Source organism: Manacus candei, unplaced genomic scaffold, assembly GCF_025592945.1.
Source record: "Manacus candei isolate 608988 ecotype Guabito, Panama unplaced genomic scaffold, ASM2559294v1 h1tg000008l, whole genome shotgun sequence".
NCBI lineage: Eukaryota > Metazoa > Chordata > Aves > Passeriformes > Pipridae > Manacus > Manacus candei.
Genome location: NW_026138056.1, coordinates 26,496,534 through 26,517,453, shown reverse-complemented (window position 1 = coordinate 26,517,453; position 20,920 = coordinate 26,496,534). Strand labels below are relative to the sequence as shown.

The window sequence follows — 20,920 nt, the reverse complement described above, 5'->3', positions numbered from 1 at the left end:
CCACCGGGAGAGTCCTCCGGCACCGCCCTCCAGCCCTTCTCCCTCTGCCAGTGCCCTGAGCCCGCCCAGCAGCGCCTGCTGCGGATCCCCGATCCGACCTGCAGTGGGATCTGTAGGGACAGGACACGGAGTAATGGGCACAAATTGAAAGAGGGGAAATTTAGGCTGGATATTAGGAAGAAATTCATTACTGTGAGGGTGGTGAGACTCTGGAACAGGTTGTGTAGGGAGGTCGTGGATGCCCCAACCCTGGCAGTGTTCAAAGCCAGGCTGGATGGGGCTTTGAGCAACGTGATCGAGTGGAAGGTGTTCCTGCCGATGGCAGGGGGTTGGAACTGGATTATCTGTAGGGTCCCTTCCAACCCGAACCATTCCATGATTCTGTGATCTCCCACCGGGGCGCACTAGGCGTGAGGGCAGCCCAGAGAAACCCGCAGAAGGGGCACAGCCCGCACTAACTAAATCCCTTACAAACTTTGGGCTCAGCTCTAAATACAAACACAAACAGAGGATGGGCGGGGGGTCAGCTCCATCCCGTCCCCGCGGGTGACGATGATGGACAGCCCTGGGCGCAGCTCCCGGCCTGGCCGCAGGGCGAGCCAAGGGATGGGCAGCACCGGGGGGAGCCTCCCGGTGTGCGCAATGAGGCGCCTCCACCGCAGCCGGCAAGGGCGGCGGCGGGAGCGAGACCGGGATCGCAACCGGGACCTCATGGACACGGCCCGCCCGCCCGCACCGCTCTCGCTGCTCGGGCCCGCCCGCACCGCCCTCGCCCCGCGCACGCGCGGCCGCCCAACGGGTGGGCGCGGCCACGTGACCATGAGCGCGCGGGGCGGGGCCGGTCCGGCGGCGGCGCAGAGGGAGGGGGGGAGAAGGGGGAGGAGGATCCATCATGGCGTCGATGCAGGTGAGGCGTCTGTGGCGGAGTCCTCGGGGCAGCGTCGGGACCGGGCGGGGGCCAGGCTGCGGTGGGGGCGGGCTGGGGGATGCTGGGGCCGGGAGGAACCGTTCCGCCGGGCGTGTGCGTGCGCGCGCGGTGCGTTGCGGAGCGCGGTGCGGGCGGAGCAACCGCCGGGGCAGAGGTTGAGGGGGGCGAGCTCCGGGCAGCGGGGCCAGGGAGGGCAGATGGAGGCGGGGAAGGACCGGCCTGGCGCCGGGATGGAGGTGAGACCCGAGGGCCTGCGAGAGGTGAGGCCGGGCCCCGGCGGCGGCGGGCGGGGCGAGGGCGTGGGGAGTGGGGCCTCGGGGGGGTCTGGCGGCGGTGCCGCCGCTCCCCGGGGGGCGAGGGGAGGGCGAAGGGACCTTGCTGCCCTTCGGTGGGGTGCGAGGGGCCCCGGCTCCGCCGGGCGCCGTGGCAGTGTGCGGGGTGGGCGGCCGGGGTGACGGTCACGGTGGCACCGTGAGGACCGTGACCGACAGCTCCGCGTTCCCGGGGGTTCCGGCGCTGCAATTCCTGGGCACGGGGGCCTGGGACAGGCAGATCCTGCTCCAAGCCGCGTGTTGCCGGTGGGGTTCTCTTTCCCTCCGTAAAATGGGGTTGCGATGTGGTGCCAGCCCTGTGGACGGGTAGCGTCTGGCTTTGCTCGGTCGGATGGGGTGGCTGTAGGTGCAGTAGCATGAACCATCCTGCTGCTTGACAGGTATTTCCAGCTGAATTATTCATTCAAACCTGCTCCGAAGGGGTTCTTAAATAGGGGCTGCAGAAATTGCTCTGGGAGAATGGATCACTTTCACTGTGTGCCGCTCTGAGTGGGTGGTGATTTATTATGACTGGGGCAGGAGAAAAGATCACCGGGTTTTGTGGCAGTGGCCCCTGTCTTATTTCACCAGCAACTGCTCTGCTTTTCCTTGAATACTTACGGTTTTCCATCCGGATGCTAGCTCTTCTGTTTTATTGTTTTGGTCCAGTATAACTTACATTTTTTTGTCACTGGTAATGGAACAGCCCAGAAAGAATGTACAAAATGGAAGAAATTCATTTAACTGTCCTAATAACCTGGATTTAGCATAGCTGAAAAGAGTTAAAATGTCCAAGCATTGATCTTCATGGGGTAAAAATTCTACTAATGAAGTTTAGAGGTATAAAAAATGCCCATGGTGTGTCTTTCAGAGTTATTGAAATGAAATGAGATCAAGAACTTGAACATACTGTACAGAATGTTCTTCTTTTAGCAGTTGCTTAGGCAGGTAGTCTGATTTGCCTTGATTTTGTTAGCTCTATCTGACAAATGCATTTTTGCAATGCTCTTTTTCTTATGTTCAGACTTCCACCAGCACAAATGCAAAACAGAGGCTATAATTTATTAAGTAGTATCTTTTATAAAACTGTGTTAAAATTGGGGAAATGATGGCTGTGAACTGTGAAGGAGGCACTTTGTGGGACTCTGCAAACTTGTGCTGTATTGCTGTCTCTGGCCTAGTAAATGACCTTCCACAACTTGCCTCACCCTAATTCCTGTTGCTCTCTCTGTAAAGGGGAAAAAACGGTTACAAATTACATGGATTTGTTTAGGATACACGAATGACAAATGTTGCCTAAAAGTAAGATATGTGTGGAAGTTAGTACTCACTTCCTGAAATTACAGCTGTGGTAAGTCTAATGTTGTAATTGCTTTCATTTTAGAAATACCAGCTGTAAGATGACACTTTCTGTTTTCTTGCACAGTGTTCTGTTGTCTTTTGATGAGAGACTGAAGGGCATTTATAGAGGTTTTTTCTCTATGTTGCTAATTGTATGATGCTCTAATTACTTTTTCCTGTGTTTAGTAAACTACTGATTTAGTAATGTAGTTTAGCAAATTGGAAAAGGAGTTGTAAACAGGAAAGATAAATAAAAGTTTACTAAGTGAACTGTAAAATTAGTAAGTTTCTCAATAGTAGACATATCCCTCAAGTGAGCAAGATTTCAAGGCTCTGGATTCTTCTATTAATTAACATATCTTCAGTGGGGAAAAAAGTTTAACAAAGGAAACTTTTATGTAATTTAAGTGGCTTTTTGGTTCAGGATCATTTAATTTATTGTAATTAGTGCTAACTTCTGATATGCAAGTTGCCTGACACAAAAAGATGTCCTTTTTCCGTTAAGTACAGTGTTTTTAAATAGCCAGTGTTTAACTAAAATGTTTGTGCAACTCATTGCAGCCTCTCACTATACCAATAGTCTATCAATGGACTGGCATTATTATTTATATTATTGATAAAAATGATATATTGGTACATTAAGTAAGTTTAGTTACTTCTTAAGCAGATGTAATTTTATGCAAAAAATGTATGATGCCCTGTGTTAATTACATTTTATTTTTACAGATCCACTGAAACGTCTCTGATTAAGTTACTAGAGTTATCTGATCAGCCTGTTCTAAGTCAGCCTACTAGGGAAGTTTTGGAAATGTAATAAATCACCTCTTCTTGCCAGTGGCACTGAGCATCAACCTGAATAGTTACTGCAGCTCAGTGGATTCGTAGTAACTTGTGAAACTTGTGACTTTGAGCCTTTATGTGTATCATTTAACTTATTGTGATTTTTGTCTGTGTGGACAGTCTTTAATGGTAGTTTTCTGTAACCCTTTTTTCTCCTGCAATGATAGAAACCAGTGTTGATGAAATTGTGTATTTTGTTTTCTGACCACAGTGTTGTTGCTCATTTGCCACTGCTGAACTGATTTAAACTTGTTTTGTGTGACTTTAAGCAAATCATATTTTTTCTTAAAAAAGCCAACAAACCCCCCGCCTTAAATGAAGAGTGTTTCTTTTCAAGACTTTTCCCAGAAAAAGCCCAAGCTTGTGCAACTGTCTCCTAAAAAAAAAAAACACACAGAAATATTCCAAAAAGGTTTTAAGTAGTGTAGAACAAGTGAATAGAATGAATTTGCTTTAGGAGATTTGATGTAGCATCTTCAGGAATCTGAAGCATTAAAAGCAAATGCTAAAGAAATCATAAACAATAAATAGTTTTTTCTCAGAACAGCTGGAAGCAGAAAACTTGCATTATGAATAGAAGAGCAGGTGAAAAATAGAGCTAAGGAAGCTCAGTTGAAAATGTACAGAAAGTATATAATTACTGTATGAAGTGTTAAATAATTAAAGCCTTTCCCTCAACCTGCAGATATCAACTTTTTCCATAGTAAATTTGAAAGATTGACTTTATATATAATACTGACATTTTAAATAATACACTCTACCTTTCACCTTCTTTCAGTTTTAATACCAGGTTATTACAAACCCTGAATTATGATTGGACATATTTGCAAAAACTGTTTAAACTCATTTATGGGAACAGTTTTCAGTGTGCATTTTATCACCACAATAACTTCTCATTTATTTTCTAAAGTTAGGCACATGAGATTTGTACATGTATGTATTTAAATCTCATTGAATACAGAGCTGATGTAATTAATGACACAAATTTAGTAAAGAGTGTAGGATGTTAGATTTTCACTGTGCTTCTGTGTTATCCCCTTGAAAACTGGTGGTAGTAGGCCACCATCAAATTACATGCACACATCAAAATAAAGTGTGACTTGAAAATTCTTGTTCCACCAATAGAAATTTTTTCAAAATGTGTGTCTAAACAGCCATTCAGTAAAATAATTGTGTGAGATGACAATGCAGAATTCATGTTACAGTTTGAGATCACAAGAAACTTTTATCACAAAATGCAAACCAGTAGCAATGTAAAAGCTTCTCACAAGGTTCACACCAATATTTTGCCAGTAGGGTAGAGGATGGGGGAAATGTTTGCAGGCCACTGAAATCTCAAGAAAAAATGCATATACTTTTAGTTATACTTCTTGGTTCTATTCTTTACCTGCCCTTCTAGTGTTAGTGGGAGTTGTGTTCCAGCTGTTCTCAGAATAATTACTTATTGCTTAGTCTTTGTTCAATAATGGCAGCATTTTTATTTAATAATTTGGCAGTAATTTATTTAAAAGATGTGTCCAGGAAAAAGTTTTAAACTATTTTTAATGTATGTTCCAAAAAACCCAAGAAACCCAACCTTAAGTGAGGAAAGCTTTCAGTCAGTTGGAACTTCAGTGGTGCTGCACATGTATTCTGTACTCTTAAACATCTCAGTACCGGATGCTATTTGTATTGTTTCAAATAAAAAATTTAAAAACCAAAAGAAAATTAGCAATTTCGGTAGCTATATAACAAGTTCTGGGATATAAAGCTGATGGAATTTTTTGTAGTTAACAACAGCATGAAGTATTTAGTGCTGCCATTGGTGGAATACTGTTGAAGATAAGAATTTCAGTAACTTTTTAAGCTGAAAAATGCAAGTGGCAGAATTGAGACTAGAATGAGTAGAGAGTAAAAAGCATTTCTTTTGTCCTTTGCATAACCTTCGGTAATCAGTCTGTACTGATATGCAGTGTATTAGCTTTGGCATATAGCCATGCTATAGTAAAATAAGATAAATGCAAAATTTATAGTCATTTTGCCAAGAAGAATTAATTTAATCTTGGCAGTACTTTTTAAGTGAGTTGAATATCACGTGAAGTTTAAAATTTATGATCTTTATTCAGTAAAGATAAATAAACTGAAAGTTACAGCTTCAGGCCCTAAGGAGTCTCATTTACTTGTTTTTGTGTCTGCCTGTGTAAATAGAATTTTGGGAAATAACTTTGCTGTGCATCAGCTGCACAATTTTTGGCCAAAATTGGAAGAATTCACTTCCGAGAAAGAAAGCAGTAGTAGAAAAGCTTCTTGAAACCAGTGTCCCTGAGCGTTATCAGCAGCTCTTGCTTCCAAATAAACCAACTTTACAGCTAAAATGTAGAAAACCATGAATGCTTTCAACCTGTAACCTTGAACATTGGTATCTCATCAATATGTGTACAATTTCAATCAGGAAAATAAAAGCAGGCAGATATTTCTTGTAAAAAAAATTATTCTGGTTGAGTGCACGTATTTTTTGCTCACAGTTTTATACTGTCTTGTGCTTGTGTTTAGGCCTAGCTAGTCTAGGGAAAGGGAAGGGAAAAATAGAACACAATAGATTTGCAAAAGCCAGGGAATGTTGTCTTGTTAAGCTGCTCCCTTGGAAGGCTCTGTGAGTTTGTAATTAATAAGCTAAAGCAGCTTAGCTCAAACAATGCGCGCAACTCGGTGATCAAGCTCTTTCTTTAATTGTTTACTCAAATTCTACTGAGCTAAGACTTTCAGACTAAAGAATCTTCACTGTCCTTTCAATGTTATACAGGTATAGGCCATGCTGGCAACTACTCACAGAGATTATGAGATTAAATTACCCTTATTAATGTGGAAGAGGGAAGGCATGACTCCAACTGAGCTTACCCATAATTATGGTTGTATGCAACAAATATAAATGCGTTCAGTAAAATGATCATGTCTCTTACATATCTTTGGTTTACAGCTGAGAAATGAGCATTCAAGCAGATTACAAGCTAAAATTTCCACTAGGGCAGAGGGGAAGAGGATGATGAAGGTCTTTTGCTTAGTACTTGGAGCCAAAAGTTTTGTGCATCTTGCATGACTTTGAAGTAGTGAATGATTGTGACAGAACTGTCATCTGGAGGTTCAGTTTTTGTCTTTTGAAGGGAGGAAGAGATAATATTATCCATTCACTGAAACCTGTTACAACTTCATTTATTAAAAGCAAATTAAAATAAATAGATAAAATGTTTCAAAATAAAAAGACCCAGTAAGCAACCCTTTGTGATAGAGTTAAGGTCAGGTAACCTGTCTTCTGCCTCTTTTTGATAGTTGAGGGCATTCTGGAATCTGTGTGAGCCTTTGCAGTTGTTTGGGGTTTTTTTGTTTGTTTGTTTCTTTTGTTCAAAAAGGTATTCTGGAATCTGTGCAAGCCTTTGAAGTTTTGTTTGTTTGTTTGTTTGTTTGTGTTTCCTCTCAGGTGACCTCAATCACTAGCATGAAAAACAGGTATCAGCCACGGGTGGCAGGGGAGGTAGGAAGGGGACCTTATAATTTGCCTTTCTAGGAGTAGTATTAATGTGTTAAAGAAGAAAGGACAGAAGTTAATGGTGGTAAATCAGGAATTGCAAGACATTTAAAGTTTCTTTAACTGAAGCACTTCAAATAGTGCTTGACTCTTTTCCTTAAAAGATAAAATTATCTGTGGTTAACTTTTTATTGCTGTGTGAGGCTTGTGCTGGGCGTTGGTGCATTTAAAGGCTCCATTTACAAAGCAGATGACGTGCTGTCAGTTCCATTTGATTCTGTAGTAGTGGATTCCACTTAATTTGCTTTCGAATGGCAGGTTCATTGTAAAAAACTTGATTATCTGGCAAAAAGCTTTTCAGACTGTATAGAGTGTTTTCTTTGTGTGTGTATAGTTATTGTGATTTATCTTTAACTATACTGTAGTTAAGATTTCGGGTTGATCTTGTCTCTTAGTGATCTTAAGTCAAGTATATTTTTCCCTTCAAAAGAGGACTGTGTTGCTTTCACCTTTCAGTCAAATATTTTAGAATACCTTGGAGCAATATTCTGTTATTAAACTGAGAAATTTTTAAGTGCTCAGAAGAATAAAAGATTAATGGTGGAAACTTATTTGTAAGTAGCTCGTTAAAAGATTCATGCCTGCCGTTTTGTTCCCTTAAAAAGAGAGAAATGTGCAAAATGCCTGACATTCAGAACTTGAAGTCTGGATTGGTCTGAGAAAATAACATTAGAACTGGGTTACCAGATGTTAACATGTTTTATTAGAAATGAGAAGGAGGAGACTAATCTGCTTCTGCATTCTCAGTACAGATTGAAAACCTGCTATTCAGCCAAAAATAGATAAAACTGGAAAACAATTCTTTGAACTAAAATCCTGGTATTACTTTTTTATGGACAGAATATTTTGTGAAGCTGTTTTGTTATGTGTGTTCTTCAGGCTTTAACTGAGAACATCCAGAAAATTATCTGTCTTTCCTCCTCTGGGCCCTAATTAAAACTTACCGGAAGAACTTTGATAGGAAAAATTCATGCAGGATTGAGATATTCAAGTGTCTGGATGGTTTTTGTGTTCGGGAGTCTGGGCCAAATTATTTGCCTGAATTACGAGACATAATCTGCAAGGACTTTATTGAATAACCTAATTGATTAGGAAGCAAAAAATTGTCGGAACTGTCATTTCTTTAGATTTCTTAAGTAGCAAGATGGAGTGTAGCAGGTAATTTTTTCTTAAATATCACCATTGGTAATCTTTACCTTGTTTCTCTTGTTTTTCTTCTGTTGTTTCTCTTCTGTTTGAGAGTTTTTTGGTATTTAAAGTTAGGTTTCTAATCAGAGAGTAACATGCAGTCAGTTCCAGCAATACTTTAACTGTTTAAAATATGTTGGGTTTTTTGTTGTGGGTTTTTTTTCCCTGTAAAGGAGTTTAGTTTGAAAAGCAGAACTATCTACCCAGTGTTTTAGTACTTCATATTCTGGATTTGAGGCATTTTTCAGTAAGAAATGTGTGAATGTAAGAACTGAAATACTGAAAATAGAGTTGGTACCGGTCTTTCTCAGGCTAGTAGCTTGTATTAGCAGATTAGCAACAGCTTTGCTTATGCATCAACATGGTGGTGTTGTACAACACTGTCGTTACAGCCTGTTACCAGCTCCTCCTGTTCTGGTACAAGGTTGCTGTTTGTCTCTGTATGGCGAGGGAGTGCTTGGAAAAAGTCTATCTCCTGCGTATCTTCTTCAAAACATAAAGGATGTTTTTTGTGAAACATTTTGTAACTTGGATGAGGAAGGAGGTGACAGGCTGTAGCTCATAAGTGAAATGTAAATACTTTGCCAGGACTTTATCATATTACTGACAGTGTTTTGGTGCTAACAGAGTTTGTGTGCATTTAAATTTTTGGGAGTGGAAGACAATCGTTGGTAATTACTGAAGAAATATTTTTAGGTCTCCCTAGGGTGCAGCAGCTTTACCAACATAAAATAGAAGAGTGGAACCCCAGTGGGATTAACGTTTAACTGTTAACTATTTATGAGTTTGTTTTCTTCCTCTTTGATCTCTGAGCCAGATTAAGATTTGAGTTTACAGTGTCTAGGAAGGTTTGGCCCTGGAGAGCCACCCCTTTCTTGCATTGTTTCAACAAAGGGAAGGGAATTCGAGTGCATAGAAATAGAAGGTTTCTAACAAAATTCAAGTGCAGATGTTTTGAACACCTGTGCTTCCTATCTGTGAAGTTGCTGTTCCATCTTTCAGTTTCATAGCATCGTAGAATATGCTGAGTTGGAAGGCACCCATCAGGATCTTCGAGACCAACTCCTGGCCCTGCACAGGACACCCCAAAAATCATTTCTTCATATTCTCATGTACCTAGCTGGACATGGTTAGCTTAGTTTCTACCACTCCAGGTGAAAAGGCTTCCACATTCCAACTTAATTGCCCATCACAGCTTGTTTTAATGGTAAAAGAAGGTGTAGCAATGGAATGTTTTCCTTCAGCAGAAGTGGAAGGAAGCTGTTTGCCCATTTTCCCCTTTCTGCTCTGCTAGTACATTTCTGCCCTACTGGTATTTTTGCTTTTCCCGCATCTGTTTTCTACTGAATTCTTACCACTGCCCTTAATGTCTTGTGGTGGATCTCCTTTGGGTTTAATAAACTCAGCTTTTCTTCTTCTTACTTTCTCAAAAATAAGAGAAGTCTCTAAGATAGACTTTCAATCCCATATTAAGGGTGGTTCAGAGGTAAAGTATTGGACTAAGATAGCTCATAATTTACTCTTTTAATATATTGCCAATTGAAGACACTGCATGTTTTCTGCTGCATTTCTTGAAACACCGAAAAGTGAAATATTCAAGAACCGCAATTTTATTTTCTTTGTATAATTTACCTTTATAAGGTTGTAATTTCAGTTCTAATAGGAGATAAGCCAGGAGCATGAGTACACATTCAAACTTGATTGGATTATGTCGTTAATATTTTGCTAGTAATCAACAAAGCCAGTGCAACAGTGTATGTATGTTGTGCCCACTCCAGCTGCAAAGTACAATAGGGTACCTGAAGCAACACTCATTATCTGGCTTAGTTGCTTTCAGCTCTTTGTACATCAGTTGTACTTGGTAGTGACCCCCATAACTTCACTATACTCGGTTTCGTTTGCCCAAAGCTCTGTTAAACTTTAACTCTCTGTGCTCCAGTTTTCCAAGGGAGGGGCAAAGCTTTTGTAAGAGTTCTGACAATGAGCTTAGAACTGGAAATAGACACCTGATATTGTGAGACTCCTTTTAAAGGCACTGAGAATGATAATTTGCACATACCTACAAGAGCTAGGTAAGTTTTCATGAAGCGGGAGGAAAATACCTTTGCACTGTTTCATTGTGGGGTATTGTGGTTAAAGTCTGTTAGTCTGTCTGTCCATGGGTATGATCCTAGTTTGTGGTAGATTTGGAAAAAAAGATTCTTGGTTTTGGGAAATGTGATGGTGCTGTTGCTCTATGTGCTGTAGGAATAGTTTATTGCCTTTTGAGGTAGCTGACAGGGACACATAGACCAGTGAAATAATTTTGTATCTGTTAATAAGCATTTATGTGATATAACATCCAGCTCAATGGTGCACATTAACCAAACTATCTGTTTTTAGGAGACTGATTCTGAAATACTCATGTTGCCAACCTCTAAATTTCTTTCAGTCCTAAATTGTTACCCTCTCCTCCTTTTCATATGTTGCATCTTTTTTATATGCTTCTGCCCTGCCTGCTGCTTCTTTATGTGATTCACCAGGAATCAACACAAGTGCGAATTCAGCTGTGGCATTCGAGACACAACCACACCAGTTCCAGAGGTGGCCAAGTAAGATGCCTGCCAATTTGGAGAAAGAAGGATGTGCATTTTTGCTTAGAGATACATTTAACTGGAACCATGACAGACAGTGAGTGCTGTCTATCACCACTGCTGTCTACCAGGATTGAACTGATAGAGGTGGTTGTGAGCTGTCTGGGAAGCTGGCAGGAATTTTACTCTGCTGACACCAGTTAATTTTATGTTCTTTGTTCCATATGCTTTGAGAAATCTCATGAAATTGAGACTTTCAAAAATCTGTGGAGGATAACTGAAGGAGTTGCACAAATCCTGTTTGACAGAAGTAGCAACAGGATATTAATTATGTCAGTCATGTCCCAGCTACTAAACTTCCTTTTGGAACTGATCTTTGGATCAGTGTTAAGCTGTGTTCTTTGCTTGCATCCTTGAATCATCCTTTCCTACACAGACAGGTGAATAAGTAATCTTGGTTTCAGAGACTTCCACCTTTTTGAAAATACTTGCATAAACTACTGGTTGTGTCACTTCTCTTTGCCTTTTCCTTTAGTTGAAGGACTGTGGTGTTAACCAGTCTTGGGTTTCTGATATTCCTATACAGCGGTTCTATTTCCCTCTAGATAGTGAATGTTTTAATCAATTTGATACATTTTAGTTTTGGTTTGATTTGAAAATTAAAAGAATGTTGTATTAAAAGAATTTTTAAACATAAAATTCTCTCTCAAAAATGAGGAAAAGGTGAAATTGAGATTGCCTGTGCATCCCTTTATGTTAACAACTCCATTATCGTAGTCTGTTTTCTTTCACAATCCCTTTAAATAGAAAATGCACAAGCAGAAGGGTACTTCTAAATGAAATCTTATGATGGATTAGCAGAACCATTGGAAAGAGTGTCTTGCGATGTGAAAAGGACAGCAAAGCAAGCACAGCTTCCAAGAGTATATCAGTGTATGGAAAACATCATAAAGTTTGGAGGTTACTTCAGAAATGAATAGCTGCACTAGCTTGTATTTTGACTTGAAGGAGTGGATTGGGAGGCTAAAAGCAACTTGAGTGTGTGATTAAAAAAATGCTATTCCTGATTCAGGGTAAGGAAAAAGCCAAAAGTAGTTGTGGTATTGACTTTAGCTATGCTTGTCTCAATGTAGCTGGATGTTTGTAAATAAAGGAAGTCTCCTGATAATTAAGAGAGTTGAAGGGCTGCAGGTTTCTAGAAGAAAATACTAATTTACCGTGGCAATCTGTCTCCATAGGGGAAAAAAATAGGGGTAATGGTAAAAGTCAGGATGGTGGCATGAAGACCTGTATTCAGTGACTTGAAGAGGCTCTGTACAGAACAGAAAAGTGAAACTAAGTATTTGCTGCTAAAGCTCAATATGAAAGAAGGGGACAACCATATGAGGGAAATCTACTCATGGTTTGTTTTAAATTGACATATTTGAAAAGCATTAAATATGTTTTTATAAATTATTAGAAAGATGAAGAAGAGGATGAGCTTTGAATGAATAAAAAGGAAAGCGAAGAACAGATGACAGAAATACTTGAACTGACAACAAATCACACCAAACAAAAAGAACAGATTCAATACCTTTTAGACATCGGATATTATGCCAGTCACTGGGAATCAGCTGTGTGGGCTGGTTTTTGGTTTTTTTTTTAGTTTTTTTTTATTTTAAGCGTTTGAGCAACTGAATCTGAGGTTTTTGACAATTCTTTTGGGTGACTTTCCAGATGATAAATTTTATTTTATTTTTCTACTATCATGCAAAACGGTTACTTCTGGAAGTCACTGGACCAAATTGTCTCTGATACCTGTAGCATATAATAGACAATTAGCAAAAACAAGTAGCCAAAATGGATTTCATAAAAAGAATCACATGGAACTAACATGATTTTCTCCTTCATTGTGCCGTAACTGTTGTAAAAGAGTAGCAGTAGCTGTATTCTAACTGTGCAAATATTTTCGACTGGCGTTAATGTGACTTTTGAATAAGCACACAAGCAAAATAGGGTATAAATAAGCGGACTGTATTTTTTCTTATGAACCACAAAGACCACCTTGCACAGTATCACCATTGTAGGTGGTTGTTTAGACTGGGTGTCTGATGGAGAGAGGGTGTTTGGTTCTGTCAAGCTGAGAGAACCTTCCTAAGGGTATTTTGAGGGCAGTCTGCATTGGCTTGAAAGAATTATGTGTTTAGTTGAGTAGAGATTGAGAAAGGTGAGAAGTGAGCTGAAATAAGTAAGAGAACTCTTTTGTATCCATGAAACCCTAAGAAAAGTAATTTGACAATAATTAATTCAACTCACCTAGATCTCTTACTGTGAAGAAAATTCTTCCAATTACAAATGCAAGAGATAAAGTGATTTGAAAAATATTAAAGGCTTTTAACTACAATGGTATTTGAAGATTCTTTGATCCATCCTTATATTAGGAAGATGGAGAGGTGACTTCTCTGAGGTATCTTCAAGTCCTAAGTTTATAAGATTCTACAAATGAGATAGTGAAGATTGTCTGAAAAGTGTTAATCCACTATACTTTGTCCAACTGTGCATGTTGCTTTTAATTTCCAAAATTTTGGGGGAGGGGAATCCATATTCATAGCTGTCAGATAAAGGAAGGCTTTTCCACCACTGAAGTTGTTCCTTTTCAAATGTGAGTTGCAGCATGGCATTTGTAGCTGATGTGTATGGGCTTGATATACCAGAGTCAAGTTTTTTAAAAGTTTATCATTGAATCTTGAAGCTAATAATGCAAGTTTACTTAGTGTTGCTCTGAGAAAATCAATGTTCTTTGTAACCTTTTTGGTCAGCTAGTGCAAATACTGTTAAACACTGGAGAGGAATTAATTCCAAGTATTTTAATTTAAACTTCAAATGTTTTCTGAATTACTATGGTAACGAGGAGCTCAGTTTCCTAATTAAACTATATGAATCTAGCCTTTAAGGGCTTCATTTAAGAGATTTTCTTTTGAACTAGATCTGTCTCCTGATAATCCAATTTCTTTATTAATGAGACACAACAGGAGACAAATTATTATAAGTTGTAAGAAAGAGAGGAAGAAAAAAATAGTTCTTCATGATATCTTTAGGGAATATCTTCCAAGTTTTTTGAATTTCTGTAGCTGTATGCTGGACTGTATGTGCTAGCATGCAGCCAGCAGCTCGAGGAAAATGATTTTTTCTCTCTCTCCCTGGCACTTGAGACCACATCTGGAGTGCTGTCTGTAGGGAGCCACAGCACAAGATACAGGAAAGACACTGGTGTACTGGAGTGAATCCAACAGATGACAGGCAGTGTGAGTGGGGCTGAACTGCGTGATGTACAGGGAGACTGGCTGGGTTTCTTCAGCTGTGAGAAGGCAAAGGAGAGATCCTGTGGATGGGTAAAACAACATAATACGGGAATATCAGGGAAAACAGTCACAGTGGGAAGACAAGGGCAACAGATACAAATTGGAACATGAGATATTCCAGTAAGATACAAAAGAAACATTTTATACCATCAGGGTAGTGAAACCCTGGAATGCATTGGCTACAGAGGTTGATTAAAAGATTATTTTCTAAATATTACTTAGCCTGTCTCTTTAAACATTTTTTCACTATTTGAATGACTTTTGGTTAGTAGGCCAGGATGCCCTCTACAGTTTTGTTCCAGTTGCTGTAGAGTACTCTCGTTCTGGAAAAGGTCTTTAGTCTTTGTTAGTCTATACAGAAATAATTGAGTTGATGCTTGATAGAAAAATAAGCAAGTTTTGAAAATATGTGGTGAAAGCCTATTAAAGATACCCAGCTATGTTTATCAGATAAGGAATGATTAACTTGTATGGCATGGTTAATGGAATAGTAGATAATTGTAAAATGGGTAGTATATTTTATAATTCCAGTTGTGGGGAAAAAACCCCAACAAATAATGGGCTTAACTCGTATCTTAAAAGTGTATCTCTTTGTCCAATAGAAGCAGTTCTCTTTTTTTATAGGCTGCCTTGCTTCCATCTCATTGGGCCCAAGAGACTTGTGTATATTCAGGTTCCTCAAGTGGTCATGAACCTGACCTTTACTTCCAGTGGGAGGGACTTTGCTTCCCCAGTCTCCATCCTGCTGTCCATCCATTTGCAAGGTGTGGGAAGAGAGGTTGCCATTGCAGACTGAGGCAAAAAAAAAGTTATTGAGTACCTCAGCCTTCTCCTTATCTGTTGTTTCCAGTTTTCCAGCATTTTTTAGGGGTGGGAGTGGATACACCTTCTTTGAACTTCCTTTCTTGGCTTATGTTGATACTTGTTTGAATTGGCTAACCTGGAAATGATAAATTCTTTTTTGTCTGTTAAAATATGATGTGTTTGTTGTGATACTTTTGACCTAAATTGTAAATAGTATCTCCTGTTATTTCTCTGGGATAGTTTTTCCATTTTGTATTGGAAATTATGAGAAGCAGTATGTTGTCTGTATGTATTATTTGTGTTTACTGGACAGACCCTCATGACAGTATCAGCAAACGCTTTAGGATCAGAGGAACAGAGCACTTCAGTGGTACTGTGATGATCAAGTACACATTATAATTATTGTTTTTTCCTTGTGCTACTGTTTTTTTAGAAAGAATTATAAATATAGTGTGTGAGAACTGAAAAGCTGTGAAGCAGTCAGATAATATATTCACACTGGTGAGATGGAAAGAATGACTGAGACTATTTGACTGAAAAGAAGGTTGCTGGAAAAAGGGACAAAGGTGCAAACTTGGAATGAGAGGATATTTTAAGTGTTGATAATTTGGAATTTTTTGTAGGATACATATAAAACAAAATTTCCTCTCCAATTTACTGTCAGATACTGATAGCTTAATGTGACTGGTTTTAATTCAATTCTCAAATGGATTTTAGGCTCCTTTTTATAAAGATGTTGTATAGTTAGTCTACAAGGATAAGTAAATGGATCTACTGAATTATTTGCTGTTCCTTACTATTTTTCAACTAAATCTCCTTTTTAAGGGAGTTTGAATTTCCCTTATTGTATAAAGTTCTCATTTCTGAACTTTTAAAATATTTCTCTATATGAGAAAGCGTGCACTGGGACTGCCATTGAGGTTTATTTGATGGTGGTCTGGGGAAGTGCCAGAAAGAGAATTGACTTAAAAATGAGCATCTGCCATTCAAATTAAGGATTTGTAAAATGGTTTTGTAACCTTGCTCCTTTTCATTTTAGTTCATAATAGTTGGTGTTAAAAACACTGTTAGTATTTTCTTAAATTGTGCAGAAAGCAAAAGATAAACACTAGTGTTCTAATCTGTTTTTCAGTGTGTTAGCAATGTATGTAGCTTTCATATGAAAATGCTAGCATTGGGTTTTCAGTTCGTTTATATTGTATCTATGTTCAAGGTAGGGGAAACTTTCAAAATAGAAGCCCAAAGCAAGTTTTCAGGACTGCTTAATAGAGACAGAAAATTATTTCAGTATTTTTCAGAGTGTAAATTGTTAATCTGTGGGGGCCTTTTCTTTGTGAATTGTGTGGCTGAATTTATTGTAGTCCAGTTTCAAAAATATTGATAAGATACTGCATCATTTCTAAGTTTACCAATCAACACTTTATTTTCCCCTGTGGATTTTTTTAACTTCTGGAAGAGTTGTTTGGAAAACATCTACAAATGCGTGATAAACCTATATTTTAAAAAAAATTGGATATTGAATGGAAATGAGATACTAAACCCCCAAACCATGTATTTTTATTCCTTTTGAGTGTAAGATCATATTCACTAGTAGGGTGATTGAAGTGCACTTGCAGGTGGTAAACCTTAAAATGATTGATAGGAAAAAGGAAAGTAGGAAACGAGAAAGCCTTGAACTTTTTGTCATCTACATGGCTTGGAAATGACAAAGCATATTGCATAACTGTTTATGTGGAGAAAATACACTCTGAAAGCAGTGCCAATGGCAGCACTTCACAGAGGTTGTATTTCCCTTGCTCCATAGATTGTAAGAAACAGTGCTTATAGTTGTTAGTGAAGCAGCTGTTTGCAGTTAGCAATTGATTTATCCCTGTCAAAATAGGTAAGAATTACCTGAGTCACCAGTATAACTCTTTTCTATATACTGTGACTCTGTAGGTTCTAATGTGCAGTTACTATACAGTTGTTAAATAGTTTGTGTTCTGCAATTCACCTAGTCTTGTTTTAGTTTCTGTTCTGTCCTCTGGCTTGCACATATGCCAGATAGAAGTGTCTTAAATTACATAGAGGAGGGAGAGTTGTGCTGCTAAAATCTTGTAGAATTAATTATAATTCTCATGCTATCGTGGGAATGTGAAATATTCTCTGCTAGGTGTAGAGCTCTCATAGACATCTTTGTAATATGACTAAATAATTAATACATCTGTGTAGTTTGTCATGAAACAGATCTTCACGTTGCAGTGTTGCAAATGTAAATGCCACTTCATTTTAACCAAAAAGTAAGTTTAAAGCCTGTGACCTTTTTTGCCTGTGACTTTTCAGTTAAATTTCTAGGAGAGGAGTCTTCCTTTTTGCTCACCTTTCAATTTCACTTTGTTTTTAAATTTTCAAATAAGACTCCTTTTATCTTTTAATAATTGGTGAAATATACTTTAGTGTGCATGTTTATTGTTGAATTTAAGTTATTCTGTACAATTTCTTTATAGAAACGATTACAGAAAGAACTATTGGCATTTCAAAATGATCCACCTCCAGGAATGACTCTAGATGAAAAGAGTGTACAAAATTCAATTACACAGTAAGTACATATCTTATTTCTGCTATGCTGAAAATGTAAGTAAGGGAAGTTCTCTTTATGTCACTTCCACCAACTTCAAGTATCACAAATTTTTGCTTTCAGTGTAGACAATGAAACGTTGCTCTCCTTAATAAGCATATTGCAGTAATGTGTTGGGACACTTTCAGGAACTGGATAGTGATTATTAAATTTTTATTTGGCTTTTTATTGTCTAACAAACTGTCAGTTGGTAAAAGCCCCTGCATATTTTAGAATAAAATAACAGTCTTTCATAGCTACTAACCTCTGAAACGCCTTTATATTTACTGACATAATGGAGTAGCTGTCTACAAGTTCTGTGTTATTTGTGTAGAATGTATGTCGTAGCTGTTAATTTACATTACCTTCTTTCTCTAAAGCAAGTGAAGGAAAGTTCTTATAAAGCAAAGTTGTCTGGGTACACTTGTTTGTGCTTTTCTCCCTGCCTTAACTTTTTTTATGATTAGTGAAATGGGAAGAGAAACATGGTAAAATATTCTGTGTCCATTGAAATGGACAGAAGTTGTTCTTGGAACTGAACTGGTTTTTTTACCTGACTGAAATTTAAAAGATTTAGACTGTTAACATTCCTTTTTCATAATTTTCTTAGCTTAATTTTGGACAAATTTTTAAAATTTAGCAGTTGTAAGCATTAACGAGAGTGTAGATATCAGGCTATATGTTCTGGACTCAGTTACTTATTGATGGATTGATTTAAAAACACCATAGAGCTGAATTCTGATGTTTCACATCTGCATTTTTGGTGGCATCATTCAGACCATGTTACATGAGGCTTTTCTAAACCTTGTATTATACTGAATCAAACACTTGTATTGCTTCTTAAGTGATGCTGGTCTTTGTGGTACTTCATGTAGATGAGTAAGACTAAAAAAAAAATCGAAATAGCAGTTCCCAGAGTTTGGTAGAAATAGTAATAACCTGTTGTAGAATTGCTGAATTGCAGCTTGTGTTTCTTGCTCTACTTCGGGTTTTCAAATTTTTTTCAAAAAGGACTCAATCTAATATTGCAAGTGTTTTTCACTCACTTCAACAGAAAATGACCATTAAATCAAAGTTCACAGCAGATGGAAAAGGAAAAAAAAATATCTGTATTTTTTTCCAGTTTGTTAATTTTTCTTAGTATGTCTCATTATTATTTCTGTCATGTACATTTTTTATACCTTTCAATTCCTTGCACACTAAAAGCTTCCTGATTGCAGTCTTGCTAGATTTTGAAACTATCCCTGTTCTAAAAGCTTCCTGTCACAAGTAACATTCTATTTTTTTCTCTTTGAAGGTTTTTGGTGTCAGCTAGCATGTTCTGAGTTCATTAATGAAGTTGCAGTTTGAACTGGTGCAGTAAAAATTTGTGGAGCAATACTTGTTTGGGTTTTAAAGACGTTGAACAAAATAATTGGATCCCATGATGTAACTGGGTCATTTAAAATGTTAAGCAAACTTCTATTTTAAATACACAAGGATTAGAAATTTGAGAAGGCTAAACCATAAAGCACACAGGAAAGATGGGTTCTAGTGATTCCTTGACCATAAAAGAAAAAGAGTAATGTCCAGGCAGAGTTATCTTCTACTTAGTAAAGTAAACTATTTTAAAAACTTGAAAGTGAAAGTTTTCTGGATCACAAGCAGCAGTAAATCTAAAGAGTATTGGTGCACCATGTGTATAAATGTAAAAGCAGAAGGCATAAGAAGAGATAAGTGGTTTGGAGTGTAGATAGATTAAATTGAAGGTGTCTTCACAAAATAAAAATATGGAATATATGACAGCCATCACTGTGCTACTGTTGAAGTTGCATTCCTCTTGAAGAGTGTGACAGCTAGCAGTTCATTAGATAAGCAGTTTTTCTCAAAAAAATCTCCCGAAGCCCAAAGAATAATAGAGGGGAAGATAAAAAATGTGCATGATTTAAATACACAGGGAGGGTATATATGACAGGAAGATGAAGAGGTTGGGAATATGATCATCAGGGCTGCCAGCTGGAGATGTCAACTTTTCTGAGCACATTGCTGTTCTGCAAAATCTCAGCTGCCTTCCTTGAGTCGATGTAAAACTTGTCTGACCATTTTTGTAGTCTCTTGCTGAATTTTTACCTTATCACGTTGCTCAAATCTGTAAAACTCAATCAAGGGTGAAAAATGAAAATGAGAAAATGATGCTGCAAAGGATCAATGGTAGAACTCTGTAAGATGACAGAAGTTAGCAGAATGTTGCTGAATGTGTTGAACAATATTCAAAGCATCTATTTTTAACTGGATTAAAAAAACTACAACACAACCCAAACCCAGCCACAATAAAAACCCTACACTGAACGCCACCTTCTCATTCCAACGGGATGAGGTTCAACAAGGCCAAAGGCTGGGTCCTGCACTTTGGCCACAACAACCCCATGCAGCACTACAGACTGGGGACAGAGTGGCTGGAAAGCAAAGCGGCAGAAAGGGACCTGGGAGTTTGGATTGATAGGAAGCTGAACATGAGCCAACAGTGTGACCAGGTGGCCAAGGAGGCCAATGGCATCCGGGCCTGTATCAGGAACAGTGTGGCCAACAGGTCCAGGGAAGTGATTCTTCCCCTGTACTCAGCGCTGATGAGGCCACACCTGGAGTGCTGTGTCCAGTTCTGGGCCCCTCAGTTCAGGAAGGATATTGAGGTGCTGGAGCAGGTCCAGAGAAGAGCAACAAGGCTGGTGAAGGGACTGGAGCACAAGTCCTGTGAGGACAGGCTGAGGGAGCTGGGGTTGTTCAGCCTGGAGAAGAGGAGGCTCAGGGGAGACCTCATCACTCTACAACTCCCTGAAAGGAGGTTGTAGCCAGGTGGGGGTTGGTCTCTTCTCCCAGGCAACTATCAGCAAGACAAGAGGGCATGGTCTTAAGCTGTACCCGGGGAGGTTTAGGTTAGATATTAGGAAGAATTTCTTTACAGAGAGGGTAATCAGGCATTGGAATGGGCTGCCCAGGGAAGTGGTGGATTCTCCGTCCCTGGAGGTTTTTAAGATGAGACTGGATGTGACACTTAGCACCATGGTCTAGCAACCACAGCAGTAGAGGATCACGGGTTGGACTTGATGATCTCGGAGGTCCCTTCCAACCCAGCTGATTCTATGATTCTCTTCTCCTGGCAACTCCACCTGTCAGTTACTTTCATGTTATTATGATGGAAGGACCAGAAACAGAGGAAAAAGAATAGTGTGATATGCTGAGGTATTATCTCTATTACAGTTGCAAATAATTCTTTTTTTTTGTTTTGTTTGCCTTTTAATTTTTTTCCTTTTTATACTATTAGCTTTTCCAGTTTTGGTTCATTACCTGCCAGGTACTATTGAATTTCTGAGCTTTTCATAGATAAAAGTACAAGATGAGCTTTGTCCTTTCCCCTTGGATACAGATTTTGTTTTAATAAACTGTGCTGATGTTTTCC

General features: G+C 38.9%; 1 protein-coding gene across 5 annotated transcripts in view; it reads left to right on the top strand.

Annotated features, from left to right (window-relative positions):
• Positions 1-793: 793 nt before the first annotated feature.
• The window catches only part of UBE2W (ubiquitin conjugating enzyme E2 W), a 44,151-nt gene continuing 24,024 nt past the window's right edge, over positions 794-20,920 (top strand). For 2 of the 5 annotated variants that reach the window (XM_051769334.1, XM_051769337.1), the window contains exons 1-2: positions 794-907; positions 17,375-17,466. In XM_051769334.1, coding sequence (XP_051625294.1) covers positions 893-907; positions 17,375-17,466 — 107 coding nt within the window. In that variant the 5' untranslated portion in view covers positions 794-892. Of the gene's footprint in view, positions 908-1,047; positions 1,189-17,374; positions 17,467-20,920 lie in introns of those variants that run through there. The other 3 variants (XM_051769324.1, XM_051769307.1, XM_051769315.1) reach the window with 3 other exon arrangements.